The sequence below is a fragment of the Myotis brandtii genome, unplaced genomic scaffold (genome assembly GCF_000412655.1).
Source record: "Myotis brandtii unplaced genomic scaffold, ASM41265v1 scaffold4, whole genome shotgun sequence".
In the NCBI taxonomy this organism is placed as follows: domain Eukaryota; kingdom Metazoa; phylum Chordata; class Mammalia; order Chiroptera; family Vespertilionidae; genus Myotis; species Myotis brandtii.
This window is the reverse complement of record NW_005365371.1, coordinates 2,348,209-2,374,713: the sequence shown is the minus strand read 5'-3', so window position 1 is coordinate 2,374,713 and position 26,505 is coordinate 2,348,209. Positions and strand designations below refer to the sequence as shown.

The 26,505-nt window shown below is 46.9% G+C and overlaps 1 protein-coding gene across 1 annotated transcript in view; it reads left to right on the top strand.

Moving 5' to 3' along the window:
- SLC12A8 (solute carrier family 12, member 8) overlaps window positions 1-26,505 on the top strand; it is a 139,089-nt gene that overhangs the window by 89,094 nt on the left and 23,490 nt on the right. Inside the window, exons 6-8 of the mRNA XM_005873126.2 lie at window positions 14,013-14,100; window positions 15,913-16,000; window positions 23,992-24,138. Of these exons, the coding sequence (XP_005873188.1) occupies window positions 14,013-14,100; window positions 15,913-16,000; window positions 23,992-24,138 (323 nt within the window). The remainder of the gene's footprint in view (window positions 1-14,012; window positions 14,101-15,912; window positions 16,001-23,991; window positions 24,139-26,505) is intronic.

The window sequence follows — 26,505 nt, the reverse complement described above, 5'->3', positions numbered from 1 at the left end:
GAATCATCAGTAACTCCCACATGACTCAATCCATGGGCATTTTCAATGTGTCAATGTGTTTGGCCTCTGGGAGCAGTCCACCCCCTCCTCCTTTCCTCTTGCCTTTAATGACGCATCACCCTCCTCAGCTCTCCCTGACTCTCTGACCTGCCGTTATCGGTGCATCCTCTTCTGCCTGCCCATTACATGTTGGGGTTCTCCAGGCTATGCCCCGGCCCCCTTCTCTCCTTTCTCTGCTGTTTGCCTTGGAATTGCATCCATGCCCATTGTTCACTGACCACCCACAAAGCTGATGACTCCCAATGGAAACCTCCACCCCAGACTTCTCTGAGTGTCACATCATAGTTTCGGTTGCCCACATGACATCTTCTCTTGGGTGTCTCAGACCCAACATGTTCAGAACCAAACGCATTCCACCTCCCCCGCAGCTGGTTCTTCTCTTCTACTCCTAATCTCAGGAAATGGCACTTCATTCAAGCAATGGGGAGCAACTCATGACCTCCTCCTCTGTCCATCTGTGCTCCCTGGCCACTCTGGCCCCAGCTGCTTCTCTCACCTGGATCAGTGCAGTGGCCTTCTACCTGATGCCCCCTGAGGCTTGGCCACAGGCATGAGGCTGGAGCTGGATCTCAGGAGTGACAGGTAGAATCTCGGCCCTCGAATCCAGGTGTGCCGGAAATAGTGCATCTCTTTCCTTTTCATGAACCGGAAAGAGAGTCAGCCTCTGACTCTGAGCCTTCATTCTTCCAGGATGACTGAGAGCTGACGTCAATCATTGGTCCTGCCTCCGCCTTGCCCTGCCATTCTGTTCCAGGGTCTTGGGATCTTACCAAGTACCAGGGCATGTTAGGGAGACTCTGGCTATTCATTATCTGGACACAGAACCAGGCCTTCCCATTTTCCAGTCTGCACCTCCCTTCAGGTGTGTGCTTTTTGCTACCTTGGAGCCACTTTTGGGGACTAGAAATCTGCTAAGTCCGAGACCCCTATCCTCAGAGTCTGCATTTCCCTGACCTTCCTTTCTGAGGTCTTGCTTGATCCCCACTGGTGCTGCCAGGGATGGGGCCAAGTACACAGGCAAGTTCTGCTTCTTCCCTGCCACATAGCACCCCCAAGGCAATAAAGTACAGCTGCCCTTGAGCAACATGGGTTTGAACTTCCCTTATAGGCAGATATTTTCCCAATAAATGCATACGGTACTGTAAATGTATTTTTTCTTCCTTATGATTTTCTTAACATTTTCTTTTCTCTAGCTTCCTCTTTTGTAAGAATATAGTATATAATACATGTAACACAAAATATGTGTTAATCGACTGTTTATGTTATCACTAAGGCTTCTGGTCAATGGTAGACTAATAATAGTTAAGTTTGGGGGGAGTTGGAAGTTATATGTGGATTTTTTACTGCATGGGGAGCTGGCACCCCTAATCCCTGCATTGTTCAAGAGTCCACCGATAGGTCAACTTCCTTTTGAATGGACAGAAAAGGAAAGGGGGAAACAAAATAAAGGAAATTAACTTTAAAAAGTTAACATCTGAAAATATTTCCAGCTTCCCCTCCCTGTCCTGCCTCCTGACCCAGATGGAGCACACATTCTAGGGGCTTCCCGGCTGGGCGGTTCCTTGGGCCCGGCAGCGAGTCCTGGCGCCAAGTCAAGAACCCCTGCGTGCAGATGCCCCGTCAGCACTTACACCTGAGGCAGGGCCTGGCCTCCTTGGTGGCAACACTCCAGAGGGTGTGGCCAGGCACCGGCAGGTGGTCGCCTGGGTAATGTGACTCCACACCCCTCCCAGGGCTTCCCTCCTTTGCCTCTCCAGGCCCCGCCCCTTAGGAAGAGGGGGTACCTGTCCCAGAAGAGCCTCCCCTACTACTTCTCCTTCAGTGAGGAATGAGCAGTGCCTCAGAGTTGAAGGTGCCACCCAGTAGCCCAGGGTCTGACCTGGACGAACATTTGCCATCCACTAGTCCAGCACCTGCCTGTCTGTTCCTCCACGTTTGTTTTTGAGAATCAGACTAAAACCTCACATAAGCGGGACATTCTGAGATGCCTCCCGGGACCAGAGAGGAGTACCTTTGTTCTTCCTTTGAGGAAGATCGCTACCTAAGAGTATTAGTCAAGCTTTCTTTTCTGTGGTTTAAATTATGGAAATGTTATTCTGTAATATTCCAAACATAAACTTCCATTACTGAACAGTCTACACGGGTTTATTTACCCCGCCCCTCCTAGGAGCTGTGCTTCCCCGCCCGCCCAGCCAGGTGAGGAAGCCCTCATCTGACCCTTCAGTGACCAGCTGGTAAGGGAGGAGCACAGAGCAGTTCCTGAAGGATGGCAAAAGGTCCCCAGTAATTGGTGGCCTGAGCTGGGCCGCGGTCCTGCTGCGGAGGTGCCTCCCCTCGCTCTCCGTCTGTTTCCCAGGGCCCCACTGTAACACGGTAGGCAGGGCGAACAATTTGTATCACTTGGCTGTCCCCTGGCAGATGTTCTGTTAAGCTATGAAAAGCATGGATGATTGGCAGTTTCCATGGTGATGGATTTGCCACGGATTAGCTCTGAGTGAGTCATGGCTGGGGCTGCCTCCAACGCCATCCTCTCCTGGAACAAGAGAACCTCCAGGCTTGGAGAGGGGAGGGGAGTTTGGAAGAAGAAACACTTTAGTCCCCCCACCCTGGGTCCCCGTCTCCAGCCAGAGACATATTGTTGAGGTTACTTCAGAGATTTTATTCCAAGGGCGGGAGACTCCTGGGAAGAGCAGCCGGAGGCTAGGTCTCGGCTCCTCTGGATTTATGAAGCAAGTCCTCTGTCCTTCTGTCCTCCTCACTGCACTTCACCACACCCTGGGCAAGTGGCCGCGGGGAGTGGGGGAGGGGAGGGGGGCCTGGGGCCATGGACAGACTGTGTATTCGCTTTGTTTTAAAAAGTACTTTCCTTCTCCAAACTACACTCCCAAAGTTTCCCTGAAAAACAAACATCTCTCCCTACAGGGTGTTCACACACACACACACACACACACACACACACTTCACAAATACACACACACCCCACAAATACACATCACACACAAACACCATAAACACACATACACACATATCACACACAAACACCACAAACACACACACACATACCACAAATACACACACAAATACACAGACATACACCACAACACACACACCCATACACACACATACCAGAGATACCCCACAAACACCCCTCCCCCACACACACCACAAACACATACACTCCACACACATGCACACACACCACAAACACACACACACATACCACAAATACACATACCACAAACACATACACATACCACAAACACACACACATACCACAAACACACACACACACACCAACACACACACACACCACAAACACACATACCACAAATACACACACACAAATACACACACATACCACAAACACACACACACATACCACAAACACACACACATACCACAAACACACACACACACACCAACACACACACACACCACAAACACACATACCACAAATACACACACACAAATACACACACACACCACAAACACGCACACAAAAATACACACAGCCACTCCTGGGATCTGGGACCACAATACATGGATGAACTGGGAAATGGAAATTTACTGGGAATAAAACCAGTATGTGAAGTCATGTAACCCCTGTCCCCAAATCTCAGACTCTTACTGGAAGGAATGAGGGCCTTATGGTTGACCACACCCAGCAGAAGAATGTAGTAGGGAAACCAGCAGCCTTTACCAGAATGTCCGTAGTCACCTTTGTGGTTGCTTCTGTGATACCCTTTGCCCTCCCTGGCCCTGATCCTCTTTCCAGCTCGCACACACACACCCTGAGAGGCTCTGGGACTCTACTGCACCCCTCTGGGTGGGGGGCTGTCTCCGGGACCCTCGCCCTGGGCTGCAGTGCTGGCTCTGCCTTCAGCCCACCCCCTGCATCCCTCCCCTCCCAAGACATCCCCTGGGGCTCCGCCTAAGTTGTGTGTCTTGTGGGTGAGAGAACAAGAACTTGCTGCGCTGAAATGGGGTCCCCAGTTTAAAGAACAGGGAGATCCAAGTGAGGACAACCTGACGTCGGGGCGCACCCCCCTGCATTCTGAGAAGGAACAGGAAAAAAGGAGGAAGCTTTATATTTATTATACATGCTTATTTTTTGTAATTTTATACGTAGAGTTAATTTCCAACTTTAACAAAATCATCCTACGATGCCGGGCACTGTGCTGACCTCTTTAGATAGAGTCTTTCGTTTAAGCCTCACCACAGCCCCCCTGATTCTAGCAGACACAGATTTAGCCTGAGGCTAGTGACACCCAGGCTTCCTTGTCCCTCACTTCCTTTTAAAGAGCTCCTTCTAGAGCCCTGTTCCTAATTTATATTTCTAACTCCATGTTGTGGAAAAGTTTTAGTCCCCATGGAACCTGGATGCTTCCATGGGTTCTACTGTTAATCCATTTTGCAGATGAGGAAACAAAGACACAGGGAAGTTAGGTTATTTCCCCCCAAGGTCACCCGGACAGTAAGTGGGGGGCCCCACTGCGTCCTACGGTATTTGGAGAGGATGCTGGAAGAGAGACACACACTTGTCTGGAGCTGCCCTCAAGCCAGAAGACAACTGATCTTGATTGAGTCCCGGTATTTGATGATGTCTCAGCAGAATTTCTACGGCAGTAGAGGGTTGACTGACAAATTCTGCCTCCAAGAATAGAGTGAAAAGGGGATTAAAGATTCTACAAGAAGAACTAAACAAACAAACCAATAAGCCAGGTGTGGAGAAGGAGTGAAGGAGTGGGGTTTGGAAATCAGGTGCAAGGGGAAGAGAGACCATCAGAATCCTGAGAAGCCAAGGGATTTCTGAGTGAGAATGGAGCCCATCCTTCCTGTGTGGGCATTTATTTAGCACCTACTGGGTGCCAAGCTGGTTTATTCTAACGTTCTAATGGGCCTGCAAGGTACAAAATCTTATCCCTGTTTTCAGATAAGGCTCAGAGCTGCGCTGCCTCTAAACAGCATTACACACACACACACACACACACACACACACAACACACACACACACACACACACACACACACACACACACACAGCAACAGATAAGATTTGGGCACCTTAGTGCATGGATATTCTACCTTAATTAAAAAGAAAATTATAAATGTAAGCATTTAAAAAAGAAAGAAAATAGGCACCAGAGAAACAATTTAACTATAAATGGAAAGAGAAAATTAAAGGTTTCTAAGGACACAGATTTGGATTGAAAAGCTCCCAGGAGGAAGCTTGGAAGTTTCCTGAGAAATAAGTAGTCCTTTAATGAGCACTAACAGAAACCAGAAAAGCCAAGAAAAACTATTAGATTTTTTCCCTTCCTTTACTAATTCTCATTTTCAGGAATGAAACAAAACAAGAAAGAAAAGAAAGGAAAACAGGGTGAGAAGTAGCATTGTGATAACAGGTAGCAAGCAAAGACTTTGGTCTTTGTGTGCCATGATTGACTAAGGGGACAGGCAAAAAAAAAGATGACCACTATCTGCAGAGGTTGGTCAGTGGCTACCTGACAGTTACACTGGTAATTTTAACCAAGAGCTTATTTTCCAGGGCACCAAGCCCAAGCCCCCTGCTACATGGTGCTGTCTATGCCCAGGGGGCTGTGGATGGTGCTGGAAGTTCAGCCTCATAAACCTAACTAGTAAAGGGATGGCCAACACCATCTTATATAGTAAAGCTGAGACAATACAGACATGCTAAAAAGGCCATAGGACTAGGGTGGAAGACCAAGTGAGAAGGCTTAAACCATAGGAAGGGAGCTGTTTACCTAAGTCACATGGTAACAGCGTGCGGACCATGCCATCATCCTGTGGCTTGGGGTACAGTATTAACTGCTTCCTGGACTGGCAGTGTGCAGCCCGAGAGGAGGGAAAGCGCCTGGACCAGGCACAGGAGAGTGCTTCGGAGCAGGTGACGGGACACCTATGGGTGAACCAATGTGTCGTGCCAATTATAACTGATCAGTTCAGCCTTCTTGTGGTGGAGGTAACCTCAAGTTAATCATGCATTTATTATTTAAAAACAGGAAATCCAAAAAAAAGTGTGGGTGTTAGGATGAAAATAAGTTAGGCTAGATGATGTGGTGGAAAGAACATCGAATTGAGATCAGGAAAATTGCAGATTAGTGCTGGTTCTGCCAACGATTAGCTAAAAAACTGGGGTACGATCACTTCTCCTCTGAGTCTGTTTCCTCATCTGAGGAAATAAAAGGTTGGAGGAGATGATCTTTACGATACCTTTCAGCGTTAAGAATCCTTGATCCTAAGTAGCCTTTGTAAACAATTTTAGAGACCCTGCTGAGAAAACTGTAAAGATCAAAAAGTAATTACAAAAAGGACACTTAGTGTTTCCCAAACTGTGTTCCATGGAACACTAATAATGAATAAAGTGTTTTATTTCATTTTTAAAAAGTGTTCAATTGTCAAAATAAGTTTTGGGAAGAACTGGGCTACATTTGTCTTGTTAGAGATAGACAGTGAAATTAGCATATTACAGGCACTAGTAGGCCCAACAGTAAAAACCTCGCTAAGCTTTTTTTTTTAATGTAATATTGTATTTGTAAAACATCTGGACACGAAAGCTCTGGGAAATAGTATCTGTTCTATGACACCCACCCTAAATTTAGCTCTAACATTAACAATAATATTTTTAAATTGCACCAGAAGCAGAAAGAGAGCAAACTAGAGAATCTTTATAATCTTTGACAAGCACGGACAAAACACACTAAATCAAAAGAATTTTTTTAGGTCTAACTGGCAAGCAAGACATTTATAATTCACCAGAACTAGAGATAATCTGCCCAAGAATTGTATAGTCTGAAAGCAGCAGCTGCAGCGTGCACGCCAATCTAACACGTGTGACAGATCACTCATGTCACCACAGCAAGAGTCGCCCACGAAGCTTCCAGTCTGGAGTACAGGTTGCCTCCATTTCCTTGTCTCTGGTGCTTCATGTCTGTGGTACCGACTACCTACTTTCTGGTTCTTCTGTGTCTCAGAAGCCAGCTTCCTGGCTGCCTGGGTCTGGCACATTCCTGAGAGTGGCCTGTGTCAGTGTAAGCTCCTCTCCTCCCCCTGCCCAGGGCCCGGCGTGCTCCACACCAGGCCAGGGAGTAGGATCCTCAAACAAAGGTCGGGTCATTGACTGTGTAAGGGACTGTGGCAGAGGAGACAAGGGCATTTGCTATGAATACAGAGCCTGTTTGGAAGCAGGAAGCAATTAGGGTTAATCAATCATTTTCCTACACAGAAGCATATAGTATAGCAGTGGGGTTTGTGTAGATCTTCATTTATTAACTTTTGTAAATGATCTGAAGGAAGGTGTACAGAATGACACGGCAAACTATAGAAGGTACTAAAATGGCGAAGGACAAATAGCGGTAATCTCACAGAGCTGAATGAATGCCAGGGCCTGGGCAGAGTGAGGCCTGGCAGCCGGAGCCACGTGGGCAGGCAGGTGAGGCTCCCGTCAACCTGGCAACGGGTTGGAACGTTGGCAGAGGGTCAGAGTGGGGAGGTCCAGCAAGGGGTAGTGACAGTTAGTGGGGGTCTAGGGGGTCAGGTAAACATGGAGATTTGGCTGGGATGCCCTTGGCACCAGATTGTTCTAGGCCTTGAGCAGAGCCTCAGTGACAGGACCTGGTCCTAGGGGTATAGGCCAGAGCAAGGCAGATCCTGGCCATGCCTTTAAAAAAAAAAGTATATATGTGTGTGTGTGTGTGTGTGTGTGTGTGTGTGTGTGTGTGTATGTGTGTGTGTGTATTGATTGATTGATTTCAGAGAGGAAGGGACAGGGAGAGATAGAAACATCAATTATTAGAGAGAATCACTGATCAGCTGCCTCCTGCATGCCCCGCACTGGGGATTGAGCCAGCAACCTGGGCATGTGCTCTGATCAGGAATTGAACCGTGACCTCCTGGTTCATTGGTCGATGCTCAACCACTGAGCCAAGCCGGTCCAGCTGGGCTTGCCTTTTTTGATCCAAGTAAGTCCTGCTCATGATAAAAGATGAAATAGTACAGAAGTGCTTATAATCATTAGCAAGCCTCCCACCCACCTCTCACCACTCCAAGTTCCCCTCCATAGGGGCAACCACTTTTAATCATTTTTAGAACTTTGGGAGTTAACTGTATATCACCAAGCCATATGCCTATACCTATACCTTGATTAATCAAAGTCAGATATAATCTATTGACTCCATGCTAAGAAATAGGAGACTTTAGCTTACTCACATGTTGCTCCATCCACTTCCCAATTTTTGAGAGTTATATTTTAATTTTTAGGTGTTTTTGGTTACATTTGTAACTTTAAATAATATGCTTAAATTTCTGTTATTTTATCAATTCTAGGTTACATTCCTTCACTCCTTATTGTTGGTGTGGGAAAATTGAGAGATTCTGTGTTGTGTTTTAAGATTAATGTACTATTTGATGTGTTAAATATTTTTACAAGGAATAATTTAGTATCTCAAGGGAATATCCAATTTTAAGGGAATCTGCATAATCCTTTTATATTTGCATTTTAGACCAATGGCAGAGAAGCTATAACAAGTTGGTTATTAGCAGTTTAGTGGACAAAATCCCATGAAAACTGTAGTTTACAACTTAAAGTGAACAGTCTCTCTCTCTCTCTCTCTCTCTCTCTCCATACACACTCAAATCTATTAAAAAAATTTTTTTGTCTTAAGCTTAGAAGTCAACAGTCTTCGTAACTTCAAAGACAAGCTGCTCGATATTTTTGGAAATTTCTTTGCTCTTAGAAACTCTCTTTTATGATGACAAGATATAGATAAGTATAGAGTTAACTTAAAATGTATTGCAATTGGTATATAAATATTTTCTAGCCTTTTCTTTATCTACCTAACAAATTTTATAGTTAGCTCTTCTTTCAAGTTTTCTTATTAAACTGGTTGAAGCTTGTACTATTCAAGCCAGTCCTGAGTGAAAATCATGGGACTTACATTTTGTGTTTACAGAACAACAACAAAAATATTAGTGCTCTTTTTCTTCCCTCTGCTTATCTTCCTTCTTTTCACTTCCTAATATTGATTAGCTACAGCTTTACTTTTACCTCACCGAGCTAGGTAATATTTGTATTCTGTTTTGTAGCTATAGCTATATCCTCTGTGCTTTGTCTACATGTCAATTTAAAAAAAAAGAATTGAATAAATGAGTGACACTTTTAAAAAAATATATTTTTATTGATTTCAGAGAGGAAGGGAGAGGGAGAGAGAGATAGAGACATCAATGATGAGAGAGAATCACTGATTGGCTGCTTCCTACACACCCCACACCGGGGATTGAGCCAGCAACCTGGGCATGTGCCCTGACTGAGAATCGAACCATGACCTCCTGGTTCATAGGTTGACGCTCAACCACTGAGCCACACCGGCTAGGCTATAGGTCAAATTTTAGAAGTTAAAAACAATGCACATGTACACTATTGCGACTATGTAGCTGTTTTCATTGAAGAGCAAAGTAGTGCTAGAATTCCATTCCTTTTACTGTGTGATTATGACATGGTCCTTGTGCCACTTAGGAGAGAATATTCCTAATATCACAGCCAAATGGGTTAAATTTTCTTAAATTTCATCGGTTATTTAAAATGTCACGTTTTAGTTTGCTTTGTATTTAGACCTTTATTTTATTGTTTACTTTTCCTGGAGTTTCAATAACCTTTTTTTCCTTCTTATTGTCAAAATATGTAGCAAACATCCTTAAAATCATTCAGTTTGTTAATTGTACTGTCCATTGTATTGACTTTGCTTTTTATGCAGAGGCATCCCTCTTAGGATCTCCATCCTTCAGCTTCAATCCCTGCTGGCTTATTTTTTGTACAACAGGTATTCTGGGACTTTGCTCTATTCCTGAGTTATCACCACTGTTTTCTGAATCTCATGTTTTCCAACTTTATGCTTTATATCCTCACTAGAGGCTCCATGCATGAAATTCATGCAAAAGTAGGCCTTCCTTCCCCCGACTGCTGGCACCGGCTTTTCTCTGGCCGCTGGCAGGCACCTGGGACCTGGGCTTCCCTCGCAGCCCCGGCTTCGTCCGGAAGGACAGAAGGACGTCGGGTCTAATTAGCATATTACCCTTTTATTATTATAGATTTTGCTGGAGTACATGCATTAGCATCTTTCTCAGAAATGGTATGTGGAGGTAACCTTTCTGAGCCCTTGTTTGCTTAACTTCACTTTCACTTAATTGGTAATCAGGCTAAAACTCTAGTTTCAAAAAATTTTTCCTCAGAATTTAAAAATCAGTGTTCCATTGCTTTCTACCGTTCAGTGTTGCTGTTGAGAAGTCTGATCCCAGTCTAATTTTTGTTCCTTTGCAAGTGTTTAGTTTTTGATCTTTGAAAATATTTAGGATTTCTCTTGATGCATGTAGGTATGGAGGTTTTGTTTTGTTTTGGTTCTTTGTGTTGTCTACTTTATGGGATATGTCAACCTGAAAACGTGTCTTCTTCAGTTTGAAGAAAGTATTTCTGTTATTTATCTGGTTATTTTATTTATTTTCTCTGTTTGCTCTTTCAGGGTCTCCTATTAGTTGGATGTTGCAATTCTAAGATTTCGCCTCTATTATATTCTTTGTTCAAATTTTCTATGCCTTTATCTTTCTATTCTAAGTTCTTGGGTATTTACTTATCACTTACATCTTTACTGCATTTTTCATTTTAGTGATCATGTTTTTAATTTCCAAAAGTTCTTTCTTGTTCTTGGATTATATTTTGTTTTTCATGGCAACTTTCTTTATAGATAGAATAATCTTCTTGGGTGTGTCTGAAGCTGCTGATTAGTATTTCCTTCAAAATTCTCCTCTGTGTCCTGGTCTTTATGTTCTTCCAGCCCAGGTTGTTCTATTTTTATCGCGCATGTGTTTGTGTGTTTGTTCCTGGTTTCCATCACACAGCTGGCCATCTTTGGTCGCTGGTGTGGATTCCCTGCTGCAGTGTCTGTAGGTCTGTTTTCCCGGTGAGGCTCCCTCTTCCTGGGAAAGCTGGCGGCAGCACATCTGTGAAAATGGCTGGTTCTGAGGAGGCTCCATTCCGGGTGCAGACATCCGCACCAGCAGCCTTGGTTTTCCTTGGGCAGTTTATTCAAACCCTCTAGAGAAGTGTTCCAAAGCTCTCTGTTCCTTTCCTTCCACTCTTTATCATTATCTGCATTTTCTGTGTTCCAGACATTGGCGGAAACCTTTCATCTACTTAAGACACCCCCCTCCCAATCCTCTTTGCTTAGGGGCTTGTATTCATTTCCCCTCTTTACTACCCTTTTAATGGGCTCTTGGGAGGGGAACCAGAGGAAAGAAAATGTGCCTAACATACCACGGTAGTTAAACAAAAAGCCCTTTAAGAATTATTTTCCCTCATTTCAAAATGATTACTGTAGAAAACTGAGAAAATATAGATAAGTAATAAAATAAAAAATGTTTATTCATCACCCAGAAATAACATTGTCAACATTTCAAAACACGTTCTACTTCTACTTTTTCTATGCATCTATTTATGTTTGTTTTTTCTTACAATGGGATCAGACCATATGCTCTGTTTTCTAATGTGCCTCTAAAATGAAACAATAGCTTTTAAATATCTTTCCATGTCACAACATACTCCTGACAATATTGGAGACCTGGTATTTATTGAAAGATGTATCATCATTTATTTAGCCAATCCGCTATTTTTAGACATTAGGTTATTTCTAATTTTCGCTATTGTAAAGTATAGACATTTTTGGCTCAGATTTTACTCATCTCCTTGACTATGTACTTAGGATAAAATCCTAGCAGTGGAATTGCTGGGTCAAAGTATATGTGGCAGGTCCCAGTGTTGGTCCAAAATTCAGGGTCCTCTTTGAAATAGCCCCTCATTAGCTCCCAGGCCCCAGGCTTTCCCTTTGCTCCGCTTCTCTTGAGCTTCTGTAAGTATTCCTGCAGAGGTGTGGAGAGCATAATTTCTGGAGTCAGACAGACCAGGGTCGAATCATGGCTTTTGCCACTTAGTAAATGTGTGACCTTAGGCTATTTTAATTAACCTCTTTGAGTACTAGTTTCCTGTTCTATAAAACAGGGGAAATAATTCTACTCTTCTGATGTGGTTGTTGTGAGGATTAAACAAGATAAAAATGCATGTAGAGAATAGCGTAGGCCCTTTCAGGTTGAAAGTGTTCATAAACCCATAATGATGGGGTTAGACCATTCCTCCTCCCCCTAAGCCAATGTGGCTCTCCCTTCAAGGCCACACCGGAGATGCATGCACTCTCTGGGAGGCTTTCCTGACTGGGGCAGGCAGAGCTCTTGTGGGCTGGACCGCATTTGATGTTCGGACACGTGGCTTGTAGCTTTCCCCTGTGTGTGTGTGTGTGTGTGTGTGTGTGTGTGTGTGTGCGCGTTCAGACAGAGAGTGATGTCCCCTCTTCACCATCCAGCACTGTCTCCCCGGTTATCACCTTTCAGAAGTGTTCTTGGGAATAGTGGTGATGATGTGACTCAGTGTTGGTAGCATCCAGATTGTTCTTGGGAGTTCGTTGAGAGCCCTTTTCAGCTCAGGGGGTTTGTCATTATTTCTTCAAATAGGTTTTCTAATCCTTGCTCCTCTTCTTATCCTTCAGGCACCCCTATTATATGGATGTTATTTCATTTCATGTTGTCCCAAAGTTTCCTTAGGCTCTCCTCCTGCTTTCTAATTTTTTCTCCAATTGCTGTTCAGACTGGGTGTGTTTTTCTGCCCTGTTTTCTAACTCACTAATTTGATCCTCCTCTTCTTCTAGTCTACTGTTGAAACCTTCCATTGTGTTTTTTATTGTAGCTATATCATTCTTGATTTCCTCTTGATTTTTACATAAGTTGTTGATTTTCTCATCCAGCCGGTTTAGGAACTGCATTACCCTTACTCTGATTTCTTTTTCTAACATATTGCATGCCTCCATTTCATTTAGTTCCTTTTCTGGTGATTCCCCCTTTTCTTTCCTTTGGGGGGTTGTTTCTTTGTCTCCCCATTTTTGCTCTCACTGAAGGGTCCAGGCGCCAAGTCACGCGGGGCCTGTGGCTGAAGTGGCAGGCTTGGTGGGAGGGGAGCACACTCTGGGACTCACAGGAGCCTGCAACTGGGGAGGCTGGAGTCCCGGAGTCTGTGGGTCTGCAGATGAGGTAGCAGGTCTTTGGCCAGAGTGGCTATAGGGTCAGGTATGGTGTCTGAGGCCAGTCTGGGTGGTGGAGAGGCTGGGCTCCTAGTCACAGCAGCTCTCCCCTTCAAGATGGCATGGTCTCTGTGCCAGAGCCAGCCCCCCTGGGAGTGCTTGCAGTGATAGCAGGGGCTCCCCATCTAGTAGAGCCCGGTCTGCCAGCCCCTGAGACTCCTGCAGGATCTAACTGTCCCTCACTCACACACACACACACCACACATGTCCACACGCTCCCCTTTCACTCCCTCACTCACTCACACTCTCTTCCTCACTGCTGTCCTGCTGGCTGCCATCTTAACGCTCAGCTTAGGAGGTTTGAATGTGGTCTCTGGCTCTATTAGGTGAGACTTGCCCCCAGGACACCAGAACCCCAGTTAGACGGTGGGCAGCATATGCAAGGAACTCTGCTGAAGGAGCTGCAGGAGGAGGTTTGCTGAGGTCAACCCTTCTCAGGGGGTTGACCCATGGAAGGCAGAGCTCAGTATAGGGCCTTGGGACCATTGTGCAGCCTGCCAGATGCCTCCCTGACCCTCATTACTTTGTGCTGGGCTATAAGATGCTTTTTGTAGCTGGTAGGGCCTTCCTCAGCATTGTTCAGCCCACAAAGGTCCCTTTCATGCCATGGATGCCTCCCCAGTTGCCAGGGGAGATTGAGAAGTGAGGTTTGCAGATGGGAGGGCTGGCCAAGGGATAGCTTCCAGGAGGGACCGAGGAGGAGAAGGTTCTTGGTGCAGTACCCTGCTCACCCCTTTCTCATCTGGATGTCTTTCAGGAGTCATGGCCGGCTTCAACATGGGGGGTGATCTCAGGGAGCCCGCTGCCAGCATCCCCCTGGGCTCCCTCGCAGCTGTTGGCATCTCGTAAGTTCCCCTCAGTGGCATTCAGCTGGGGAGAGGAAGAGAAGACTTCTGGTGAAAGAGGGGATTGTCCCCTTTTTCTGAGAGCGCCCCAACTTTGACCAATCTATTTCATATTCCAATCCTATTTTTAACACTCAGTGGGCTGGAAAATTCAAGTCTGGTGGGTTCAGACGATTGCCCTATCATGTGCCCTGCCTGGGTCACTAACACAGATCCATTCCTTTCTTCCCTTTCTCCTCAGCCTCCCAGCCTCATCCCTCCTCCACCCCCATTTTGAACTTGGGGATTTTTTTTTTAACCATTGAGTTTCCAGAATCATTGGAAGGAGCATAAGGATGAAGGATTTTGCAATCAGATTAGGGTTTGCATTTCAGCTATGCCGCAGATTGACTGCAGTGTGACTTTGGGGCATTTATTTAGTTCTCTGGGCCTCCTTTTTCTTTTCTGTAAAATGGGAACAATGAAAAGGTGTGGGCCCTATGTATTGTGGAAAAGATACTGTATATAAAGACACATAGAAGGAACTTAAAGACTGGTCCTTCTTCCCCCAGCTAGCCTCCCTGCACCACCCTAAGGCTGCCCTGGGTTTAGGTCACAGTGTGCCACCCACACGAGCAGGTTGGGTGGCCTGGGGCCTGTTGCTGACCTTCTAGAATCTTTTAATTTTCTTGTTGTACCATGAGAAAAAGCCTTCATGGGGTGGGTGTGAAAGGCAATGAGATCACAGACAGCGCAGTGACCTGAAAAGTTGAAAGTGCCTGCATTATTTTAACAGTGATATTTATAAATATTAACATATGTTTTCCACACATGCTGAGTTTGCTCTTAGTTTACTGTCCGGACACTGTTCCTTTTAGCCAGGCACACAATGCCAGTCTATTTTATGCTAAATAGGGCAAGCAGTTGTATTGGGAAGAAAATGAAGACAACAAGAGAGTGCGAGAGAGTGCGCTGGGAGTTGGGAAGGAAAGGAAAGAAAGAACCCTGTCTCATTTTCGTCATAGCTGGGAGATCCCAGGAGGAAGCTTTGGCCCATCCTCTCACTGCCCAGATGGGTATGAGGCCACCGGGATCACGGGACTTGCTCAAAGTCACAGGGCATCTGGGGGCGGAGCCAGGTCACTGCAGGCCTTTTTACACTTGGCTTGGCTGTCTATCATCTGGGAGCCAAGGAGCAGCAGGACTTAGAGGCCTGACCGACCATCAACTTGTCCTTCTTGCGGAATGAGGGGGAGGGGGCTGCTTGCCAATTCTAGCCTGAGTCCTGGCAACCTAGAGGCCAACTGGGCCTCCTCCTCCTCCCCCTCCAACACCCTTTGTGTGTTTTTCTTTCTTTCTTTTTTAAAAATATATTTTATTGATTTTTTACAGAGAGGAAGGGAGAGGGATAGAGAGTTAGAAACATCCATAAGAAGGAAACGTCGATCAGCTGCCTCCTGCACAGCCCCTACTGGGGATGTGCCCGCAACCAAGGTACATGCCCTTGACCGGAATCGAACCTGGGACTCTTCAGTCCACAGGCCGATGCTCTAGCCACTGAGCCAAACTGGTCAGGGCTGTGTGTTTTTCTTTACTGTAAAAAAGAGACAAAGCAATGACACTTCCTTTTTGCTAAGAAATGTACTCAGGAGAAAGAGTACGGAAGGTGCCCCCAAGGGGAACTAGGGAAGCTTATGATCAGCCTTTCTCTTTCCTTTGAGTCAGGTCCCCATGGGAACCTGAAGGCCCGAGGCCGAGTGGGGTGGGTTGTGAGGGGGTTGGCCAGGCTGGGGGTGGGGTGGCAGCTCTGTTCCATGCCTGGGTATTTTGCAGGTGGTTTCTGTACATCGTCTTTGTCTTCCTGCTTGGCGCCATCTGCACCCGCGAGGCCCTCCGCTATGACTTCCTGATAGCGGAAAAGGTGGGTGAGTCCTGCACTGACGGGGGCTCCATGTGCCAGGTCGTCTGTTTGTTCCCATCTACAAATGGCAGGCTGCCCCTTGCAGTTCTGCCTGGGAATCCACATAGTCTTGGGCCCAGGACAGAAGATGGGGACAAAACCATGGAAAAGGTCCAGGCTCTTCTTATGGATCCCTAGGAACAGACAACAACACCTGTAAAGTCACGTGCACCCAGGTGACTAAATAGTGGGGGCAAAAATCAGGACAAAAGCAGGTTCTGTTTACCTCAAATCCCGAGCTCCACCAGCCCTTCATTTTTGCCCATAGCCTCCCTACCACCCTGAACAGAAAGTGCTGCTCAAGGGAAGCAGGTAAGAAGGAGGAGGCTGACAGACAGAAGGAGGGCGGCAAGGCTAGGGGAGATGGAGGGAGCCGAGAGCCAGGGCGAGAGCCTGTGGGAGGCAGGGCAGGAGGCCTGCTGTCCTCTGAGAACCCTGACCCCTTGGGCTCTCCACACACACGGGTGGGCCGGGTAGATTTGGCTGTACCATCTCTGTTTCTGGAGCTGAACTTCCTACCCAGAGAAGATTAGCGAATTCCTCACGTTCCACAGCCGCCCCTTCTCAGGCTGGAGGTCATGTGATGCTCAAGGACACTGGTTTGGCATCTCTGGAACCCAGGAGAATGAGATTTCCCGACACTTTTCTGGAAACCCCCAAAACTCCTACCTCCCCTTAGGTTCCTGGAGGAATGTGGACCCTGCGATTCCCGTTATTTGTCGAGGAAGGTAGTAGGCTGGGAGCCCTTCTTCCTCAGTTAGCTCCTGGGTGTCACTGCTCACATTTTAGGAGAAATGACCCTTTCCTCTTGGTGAGGCCTGGCTGATCATGGGCGGTGAGGGGGCACTGCTGGGCCAACGCCAGGTCAGGAAACTCTAACAACTTTTAGAGCTACATTTCGGCTTGGTTTACACACCAGCAAAGGCTTCTTTTTAAGGCATGTAGCCGCTGATGTGAAGGGGATGTTTGCGTGCAGGGGTCGTGACCTTACCTTGGAGGCAGGTTTTGAGGGGGCAGCAGTGGCCCTAATGAGAGCACTGGCACCCGCCTTCCAGGGCCCCCACAAGGGGGTTTGCGCTCAGGGAGGGAATCTACGGCCCTCATTTATGCCTACGTGCCTGCTTTCATCTTGAGTTTCATCTCCCAGGGGCCTTTTCTCTAATTGTGGATGAAAAGCTTGGCTGCATTAGAGGAATTAAGGGCCTTGGGGAGCGGCAGACCCTCTGACCAGGGGGAGCTGCCTGCTGCTGGCTGCGGCTTGCCAGTGGCCAGCCAGCTCTGCCTGCTTCTAAGGCCCATTTCTTTCTAGTGCACTCCCTCCCAGGGGTCCTTTCAACCATCAGAGACTCTGGTCTGGATGGAATGAGGCAAATTATCCTCGGGGCTGGGGCTCCTCTCTTCCCTCCCTCCCTCCCCTGCTTTGTGGAAAAGCCAAGAATGGGTGTGTGGGAGGGCAGGCAGCCTGTATCCAAGGGAGGCCAGACAGCAAGAGAGTAAAAACATCTCCGTGAACAGCATGGGAGGGCCTCTGTGGGTGGAAATTCCACCGCTGATAGTAAAAATATTCACGGGGAGGAAGCGTGTGGGAATGCCACCTGTCCCAAACGGCGAGACAGGTAGGCAAGTACTTGGCCGGCGGGAGGCACGTGCTAAACCATGCCTGGCAATAGCATGTGGGAATGCCACTATGCACATGCCAGGATGAGAGGTGGAGAGTCGTTTTTGGAGAGGATGAGAGACCACTTCCTGGAATAGCTGTAAAGCCCAGAACAAAAGAAAAGGTACTGTTCTTGGTTCTCAGTAGCAGATGGGCTGGTGCAACAAGTAACCATCCAGGGCCACTCCAAGAGAGCAGCGCCCTGGTGTGCCCGCCACCGTGAGGGCCACGCAGGAGTTTCCCCGTAAACCTTGAACCTTGGCTTTTCTTCTTCCCTATTCTCTCCCGGGACTGACTCCTTGGGACTGACGAGGCTGCAATAGCAGGTACTATAATCAGGTGATAAGTGGGCCACAAACAATTTTACTGACCGTCCTCAGAGAACGCGTAGTGGTTGGAAGGTACAGTGCCTGGTCTTATGTGGCCACTCAATACAAACTACCACCTGGATGTGGTTTTAATGAACTGTTTATCTCGGCTTCACATCTTAGCCGTGGCCTCGGTTGTGAGCCCGTCCATCCCTGAGCTTCCCTGAGTCCTGGGGAAGCAAGGCCTCTTGGGTCTGGTCTGTGTACCCAGAGGGTCTCACCTCCGGGTGCAGACCAGGCCGGGCCTCCAGCAGGCGCCCCTCGCGCTGGTTCTCCCGAAGCTCCTCCATGCACTTCTTCTCTTGGGCGCGTTCTGCCAGGACGGTACCTTCCGTGGCTGCTGGCTGCGCTGGATTCCTCTCCACTGACCTGCAGCCACTCAACTCGTTGTTTCTCTCTGGGCTTCCTGCAGCTTCTCTGATGTATTTCTAATTATTTGGTTTCCTGGCCCAGGGTTTCTCTAAGAATTGTCTTTTTTGCCTTGTGTCCCTGCCCCCAGGAACTTTTTCCTGGCTTTCAGGTGTCGGTCTCAGTAATGTTATGCTTCCTAACAATCCTGAGACCCTTGCGGTGGCAGCGTAGCTCTATGGTAATCTATGCAAAGCACAATACCTGGTGCAGGCAGGTGCCAGTGGACGTTTGCCTCCCCTCCACGCCCCTCACGGGAGACCCTAATAGATAGAACACATTGGGAGGGGGCACATTTTTTTGGTATGAGTCACCAATGCTATATAATAAAAGGGTAATATGCAAATTGACCCCATTGGTGGAATGACTGGAACAACTGGTTGCTATGACATGCACTGACCACCAGGGGGCAGATGCTCAATGCAGGAGCTACCCCTGGTGGTCAGTGTGCTCTCACAGGGGGAGCTCCTCTCAGCCACAAGCCGGGCTGATGGCTGTGAGTGCAGCGTGGGTGGCGGGAGCCTCTCCCGCCTCCTTGGCAGCGCTAAGGATGTTGGACTGTGGCTTAGGCCCGCTTCCCATGGGGAACGGCCCTATGCTGTCAGTCAGACATCCCCTGAGGGCTCCTGGGCTGCCAGAGCGATGTCTGACTGCCAGCTTAGGCCCAATCCCCCGGGAAGCTGGCCTAAGCCAACAGGTGGACATCCCCCGAGGAGTCCCGGACTATGAGAGGGCACAGGCCAGGCTGAGGGACCCCCCTGAATGCATGAATTTTCATGCCCCAGGCCTCTAGTATTTAACTAAATAGGAAAAGCTAAAAAGTCAATCCCAATATTATTCACTTATACAAAAAGGAATTGTATCAAGAGCAGGTGTTAGTAGGGGTAGAGTTAAATAGATTAAATGATTGTTTCAGAATAAAGTTGTATACAGTCCAGGAAAAGACCCTGTTTTTTACACATCAAAAAAGACCAAGTCCTTTAGGGGCCCTGGGGTTTGCTAACTAGCAAAATAAGAGCAGACTAAGTAACAAAAGTACCCCAACAATGTATTTATTAAAAATGGGTACCCCACAGAGTAAACTCGAATCATTCTTGGCAGAGACAGGCATGGTTTCGCATGTTCACAGTTGTACCTCCCAGCTGCTCAGCCTCCGCCACCCAGCCAGCCCGCTGTCCTCCCTCTCCATTGCGGACACGGCGCTGCCTCTCAGGAAGGAAGCTGACTTTGTTTCCTAGGGAAATGGCTATCAAGTGGGAGAAAACGTGACTCAAGGTTGAGATGTTGGTCAATTCATTGGGTGAGGACAGTACTAGAGAACTCTGGTCTATGGAAATAGGATGTGAGAGAAAACTAGGGATCTATGGACACATCATCGTATTAATAGATAGGGGCCCGGCCGGTGTGGCTCAGTGGTTGAGCTTCGACCTATGAACCAGGAAGTCAAGGTTTAATTCCTGGTTGGGGCATATGCCCTGGTTGCGATCCCTGGTGTGGGGTGTGCAGGAAGCAGCTGATCCATGATTCTCTCTCATCACTGATGTTTCTATCTCTCTCTCCTCTCCTTTCCTCTCTGAAATCAATAAAAATATTGTTTTAAAAAGATTGGGAGTGTAAGGGTTTCAGCATATACTCCTCTGTAATGTCAAGGGGCCACAGGAATGAGATGAGGCAGAATGAGCACCTTGCAAATGACTTCAGATCCAGTCCTGCAAGAGAAGGGGGCAGTCCGTGGACTGGTGGGGTCTCCTGTGACTACGGCTCAAGTGGGGGCTGAGGCCAAATACCGAGAGCAGAGAGATGGAGTTAGTGATTTTCTCCAGGAGTTACTGTAAAAGAAGTGAGGGTAGGTCACACGCCAGGTAGTATTTTGGAAAGATAGAGAGGTTTTTGTGCTGGCTCAGACAGGTGTCTGACAGAAAGGCACCTGCTCAAATAAAGTCTCACCCCCACCTCCACTGCACAGTTAGCAGGTTTACAGTCCCGTGTGAATAAAGACAGTGATGCGACCCTGCCAGAGCTGGGAGCAAAGCTGTGTGGGTTACTGTTGGACCTATAAGTCTTGCCCTGTGCCCAGCACTGCGCCAGGTATATACTATTAATGTGTCCTCGGCCAATGTCCCCACAGGGATGGATGGGTGACAGACAGAAAGGAAGGGACTGGATTCAGGTGGGAAAGAGATGAAATGGAGTTTTTATGCTTTACCCAGACATCAGGACCAACATTTTATTTATTTTTCAGAAAACTGGCTGGATAGTAGTTTTAGGTAAAAGACTGGTGAGTGACTGGACCATTGTAAGCACAATGGAGAGACTGGACATAAACAAGTCACTATACCTAGACAGTCCCTGCCTGGCCGCAGCCTGAGGGCACTGCAGGGGTCCCAGGGGGTGTCTGTGGGAAGGCTGGCCGCAGCTGGAGGTCACTGTGTCATGGCCTCTGGTGCCGGAGCCTCATCAAGTTCCTGAGGTCAGTCCCAGCCCCAGGAGGACACCACACTAGAAGGGCAGTCTCATTTCCACGCTGAGTAAATGGACAGGCTTTGTAAGAAAAAATATTTTAAGCATAAATATGTATAACCTTTTGGGTAAGAAGCAATGAAGTTTCCGCACTGGTCTGGAGAGTTCTGTGAGGGGAGGCTGAGAGGGCACAGCGTCCTGCCCAGCGGTTCTCACCTGGCTGCACGTTAGCGTCACCTGGGCTGCTTTTGAAAAGCCAGTGATGTCTGTGGCCCACCCCATGCTAATCAAAGCACAATCTCTGGGGTGATTCTCATGTACGGCCAGAGTGGAGAACTACCCAGTTAGATTCTCAAAAAGCTTTTGATAAAATTTTATCACATAATCTATATATTTGTAAAATCAGTCAGCATAGGATGCGTTTGGGAGCAAAGACAGAAACAAAGGTTATAGACGAATGATTGCATCTCAGAGTGGATCAGGGATTGATAACAGGACCAGTTTATCTAACGATTTTGTAAGAGATCCAGGGCACGAACCGCGGTGAAGTTGTGACGCTTTATGAATTCAGTTGGTACTTGCTGGGCCCTGTTTGCTAGACTGTCAGGGGCGGTGAGGAGGGGGCCAGCTGCCTGAGACACAGATCTACCTCTGAGGAGCTTACGGTGCACTAGCAAGGTCAGCCGTGAGCATATTTAACTATGCCGTGGGGCTACAATAAACTATACCAGGGTAGAAAATGACAAAATGCCATCAGCGTGCACACAGAAAATGTGATGGGAACATTAGCTGACATTAATTCCTTCTAGTAATAAAATGGTAAGTGAAGGGTGGTGGATGGGACAGAAAGAAACTCATGACATTGAAGAAACAGGGGAGATTCACTGGGGATACGATGAGGTGATGCATTTAGGGAAAAGTAATCCCCACTGAATTAGGGACAAGATAGGCTCTGCAGTAGGCCTTTGTCATGTCCATCAAACCTCTGGCCTCCCTGACCATGTGTGGTCTGAAAGGGAGTGAGCCCCATTTAATATTACAGAATCCCAACGACCAGACTCTCCCTTGTCTGTCTTTTTGTGGTGCTGGTAGGGCATGTAACCTAGGTTAGGCCCATCAGATGCTTCAAATGTAACAAATGAAGCAAATATAAAGGAACGGTGAGAATTCATCCACAGGGCAGCCGGGTGCTGGTAGCATCCTGGTCAAATGTTCTTGTTCAAGAGCCTGGGTGTCCCCAAGCATGGGTCTTGCCCTTTTCCAAGCCTGATCTTTCAGCCTCCAGATGATTTGTGAACCTCCAGTGTCCTACAAGTATGTTCTTAAAAGATATTTCCCATCAAGAATCATGGCCGATTCAGGTTTCTGGGAAGAGGAATATGAGGGGCTGGTGTTCTGCGTAGTTTGATGCCATTGATGTGGTGCATTGTAAGCAAGAAAGTAAAACAATGGGGTCAGGTGCGTCTTCATGGAGAAAGGATAAGTGGCAAAACTGAAAATTAAATCTAACCCATCTCAATCGTTGGGCAAATGAACACTTGGAATGCACAGTTCTGGTGACTGTACTAGAAGTGAAGTAGAATGGAGAAGGGAGCCTCAAGTAATCCAGAAAACAGAGAGCCTTCCCCGTGTGTCCAGCTCAGGAGGTGAGGCGGGCTCAGGACAGACAGCCTGGGACACAGATGCATGGCCAGCAGCCGCATCTTTTACAGGTTGACACCAGGCAGAACAACTATGCTCTCTCTCATTCTATCTGCTGTGCCTCTCGGGCCATATGAGTCATGGATCTCATTCATTCATTTGTTCACTCATTCAGCATTTATAGTTCTGTGTTGACACCAAGTTACTAGGGTAAACATGACAGGAAGCCTGTAGAAATGAAGCCAGTAGAGGAGACAGTGTGCTAGGTGTCCTCAGTCTCATGCTGAGGTGCTGCAGGGTCCGGGGAGCAACCACTGTTGTGGGGGTGGGGATGGCCGCACAGAGGAGGGGAGGTTTGTGCCGAGTCTTGAAGCACAGTTGGCAGTTTAACAGACAGTGAGTAAAGGTGTGGATGGAGGTTCCAGCAGGCAGGCCCATCATGCTGACAAAGACTGAGTGTTCGGGCTACAGGGTTAGGGAGGTCACAGACCAGGAAAATCCTCAGGGCGGGGGGAGCCATTGATATTTTTGCAGCAGGGGCATGAATATCAGGTTTGAGTAGAGGGGTGACTCTGGCAAAGGCTTGGGGATGATTCAGAGTGGGCGCTGCTTAGAGGCAGGAGGCCAATTGGCATTGCTGTTGGCCAGTGGTTCTCAAAGTGGAGTCCCCAGATCCTCAGCATCAACCTTACCTGGAACTTGTTGGAAATCCAAATTCTTGGGTCCTACCTGGAGAGTGTTATGCTAAGCGAAATAAGCCAGTCAGAGAAAGACAAATATCACATGAAGTCACTCATGTGGAATCTAATGAACAAAATAAACTGTTGAACAAAATAGATCCAGAGACATAGAAGCGTGGAATGGACTGTGGAATCTCAGAGGGAAGACGGGGGTGGGTGGGAAGAAATCTACCAAAGAACTTGTATGCATATATGCATAACTCATGGACACAGGGTGGTGAAGGCCTGGGGTGGGGGTGGAGGGGGGCAATAAGGGGTCAATGGGAGAAAAAGGGGGGACATATGTAATACTTTCAACAGTAAAGATTTTTAAAAAATGATCACAAACAAACAGACAACAAAAGCTACAAATTCTTGGGTCCTACCCCAGACCTATTGAGTCAGAAACTCTGAGGTGGTACCCAGAAATCTGTTTTCACAAACCCACAAACCCTGCAGAAGAGTCGGTGCACACTCAATTGGGGAACCTCTGTGTGGTCCAGACAAGATGTGATGGTGGCCCAAATGGAAATGGTAGCAGTGCGAATGAAGTGGGGTGGGCTGACAATGGAAATAAGTCCAAGAGGTTGAACTAGAGGACTTATGAGAAGATGGGGTGCAGGTGGGTGGGTACCAGGGGAGCAGAAAGGGACAGAAGCAGAGTCTGGCCTTGGGTAATGGAACTGCTTCCTCATATAGGTGTCCCTGGTGGGCTTCCTGTTCCTTTTGGGCTTATACATCTCATCTCTGGCCTCCTGTATGGGGGGCCTCTACGGAGCCCCCCGGATCCTTCAGTGCATTGCCCGGGAGAAAGTGATTCCCGCATTGGCCTGTCTGGGGCAAGAGGTGAGTAAACTTTTTCTTGACAAATGTCCATTTTGCCATGCACGTGATTCTTGGTAAATACATTGCTTAACGCTTCTTGATTAGAGCCACGGGTCAAGTTCTCCAAGGCGGGGAGAAACCGGAATGCAGAGGTCATCTCTCGCACCCCCATCCTCTGGCTGCCTTAGGCTGGGGCCAGCCAGACAAAGCATCTGTCCGTGTCACCATCACCCAGGGCTGCTAGCACTGGGATCACTAACTGTCACAGAAACGTCTTGGATCCTGCACAGAGGGACAGGGAGTGCCACATCCTTTAATTCAGGGTCCTCCGAGTATAGCATGGAAGAAAGAATCTCTTAGTGAGGAGGGATGTTGGTCCTGTGACTTTAACTCTGCCCTCGAGTTCACTTTCCCTTTACTTCCGGCCTCTGGGCTCCCTCCTAATTCTCATGGCCCAAATCTTAACTGATCCAGTATAGCTTGGTTGGGCCACAGAATGATCAAATGAGACATTTCTAAAACGGAGGGGATGACAAGAGAGACATAAACAGAGAGAACCCCACTTCTCAGTAATGTGGTTTGCACGCTGTAGTTCATTTCTGTCTTGTTGGAGCACCAGACAGGCCCTCCCCAACCCCTTTCCCATCCGGAGCCTCCCTTTGTGGTCCTGGTAGGGCATGTAGCCTAGGCTAGGCCCAGCAGATGGGTTAGGACCACCTGGTTGCAAGTCCTTAGTTCTTCCCTTTACCTTCCTCCACTTCTTATGCATCAGTCAGGGTAGGCTGGGTAGAAGTAATGACTATCATCTCTATACCTTCCAGGTGGTATATGCTTCTGATTTTATTTCAATTTTACTTATTTTATTAGGCAATAGATACTCACAGGGTTCAAAACTAAAAGTGATATAAAGGTATACACTGAGAATTTTTTTCCTATCATGAATCTTTTTTTCTTTTCTGCCCCAACCGCACCCATGCCTTATCTATAGCTGTTTTATTAGTTTTTTTATGAATCTTTCTCTCCCCTATTTTTATGCAAGGATAGAGTTTGACACAAGTTGTTATATGCCTTGCTTTTCTTCATTTAATATAGCTTAGAAGTCTGTCTTTGCATATGGATGTAGAGAGAATGTTCTCATTCTTTTGTTTTATCATGTGGATATACTATAGTTTATTTAACCAGCTCCCTATGAATTGATGCTCGTGTTGCTTCCAGTAAACAGAGCTACAAAGAATAATCTCTGTGTGTGCGTGCATGTGTGTGTATAGTTTTGTATATGTGTCAATGTTTCTATAGGATACATTTGTGTGAGTGGGTTTGCTGGGTCCAAGGGTAAATGTGTTTTTCATTTTAGGAGGCCAATGCCTTATCCATTAGGCAACTGGGGTGTTTTTCATTTTAATAGATATTGCCAAAACACCTCCCATGGGATTGCCATTATTTTGTACTTCTAACAGCGATATATGAGAGTTCAGTTTCCCCACAGCCAGCACCACTGTTAGACTTGGGCCAAAGACCCTGCTTTATAGGACTGTGTTCTGGTCTTTAGGGTAAGAAGTTCATGAGGCCAAGGGTCCAGGTTCTGTACTGCCTGCCTTGGAATTGCCTGCCCATATGTCCCCCAGCCCACATCCAGGCTCATGGGCTGTGAGCTGGAGGCTGTGCATGGCCCCCCTCCAGTTAGGAACTCAGGAGTGTGGGAATTCTAAACCAACCTTCCCCATCGTCCTGAAGGTGTATTTGTCAAGAAAAGGCTAGGACAAATGTGATCTAACAGTTTGATAGCTTGGTTTATAATGATAAATATTTAGATATACGGTGTGTGGACTGCCATTTGCACTCTTGCACCAGGCATCACAGTTATCAGTAATGAACCTGTCCTCAGTTCATTGTCAGATGTGAATTTTTGCCAGTTGAGTAGTGAGAAATGGCATCTTAGGACACTTGTTGTTTGTATTATTCTTATTATGAATGAGGTTGAACATCTTTTCATATTGCAGTGATTGTTGCTCTTTTTCTTCCTAATTGCTAGAAGCTTGTTCTTTGCTAAGGAGATTAATTCTTGTGATATACATTACAGATATTTTCTCTAATTTGTCATTTTTCAAAGCTTCTTTACATATGATTAAATTTTATTGGCACTTTTTTTATGGTGAAGAGAAGAAACGTTTTAAAATTTTTGAGATTTATACAATACAGCATGGATGGAACTGGAGAGCATTATGCTAAATGAAATAAGCCAGTCAGAGAAAGATAAATACCACATGATCTCACTCATTTGTGGATTATAGAGAACAACATAGACTGATAAACAGGGACAGATCCAAAGACAGAGAAACAGCGATCAGGCTATCACTCCCCAGAGGGAAAGTAGGGGAGGGAGGGTGT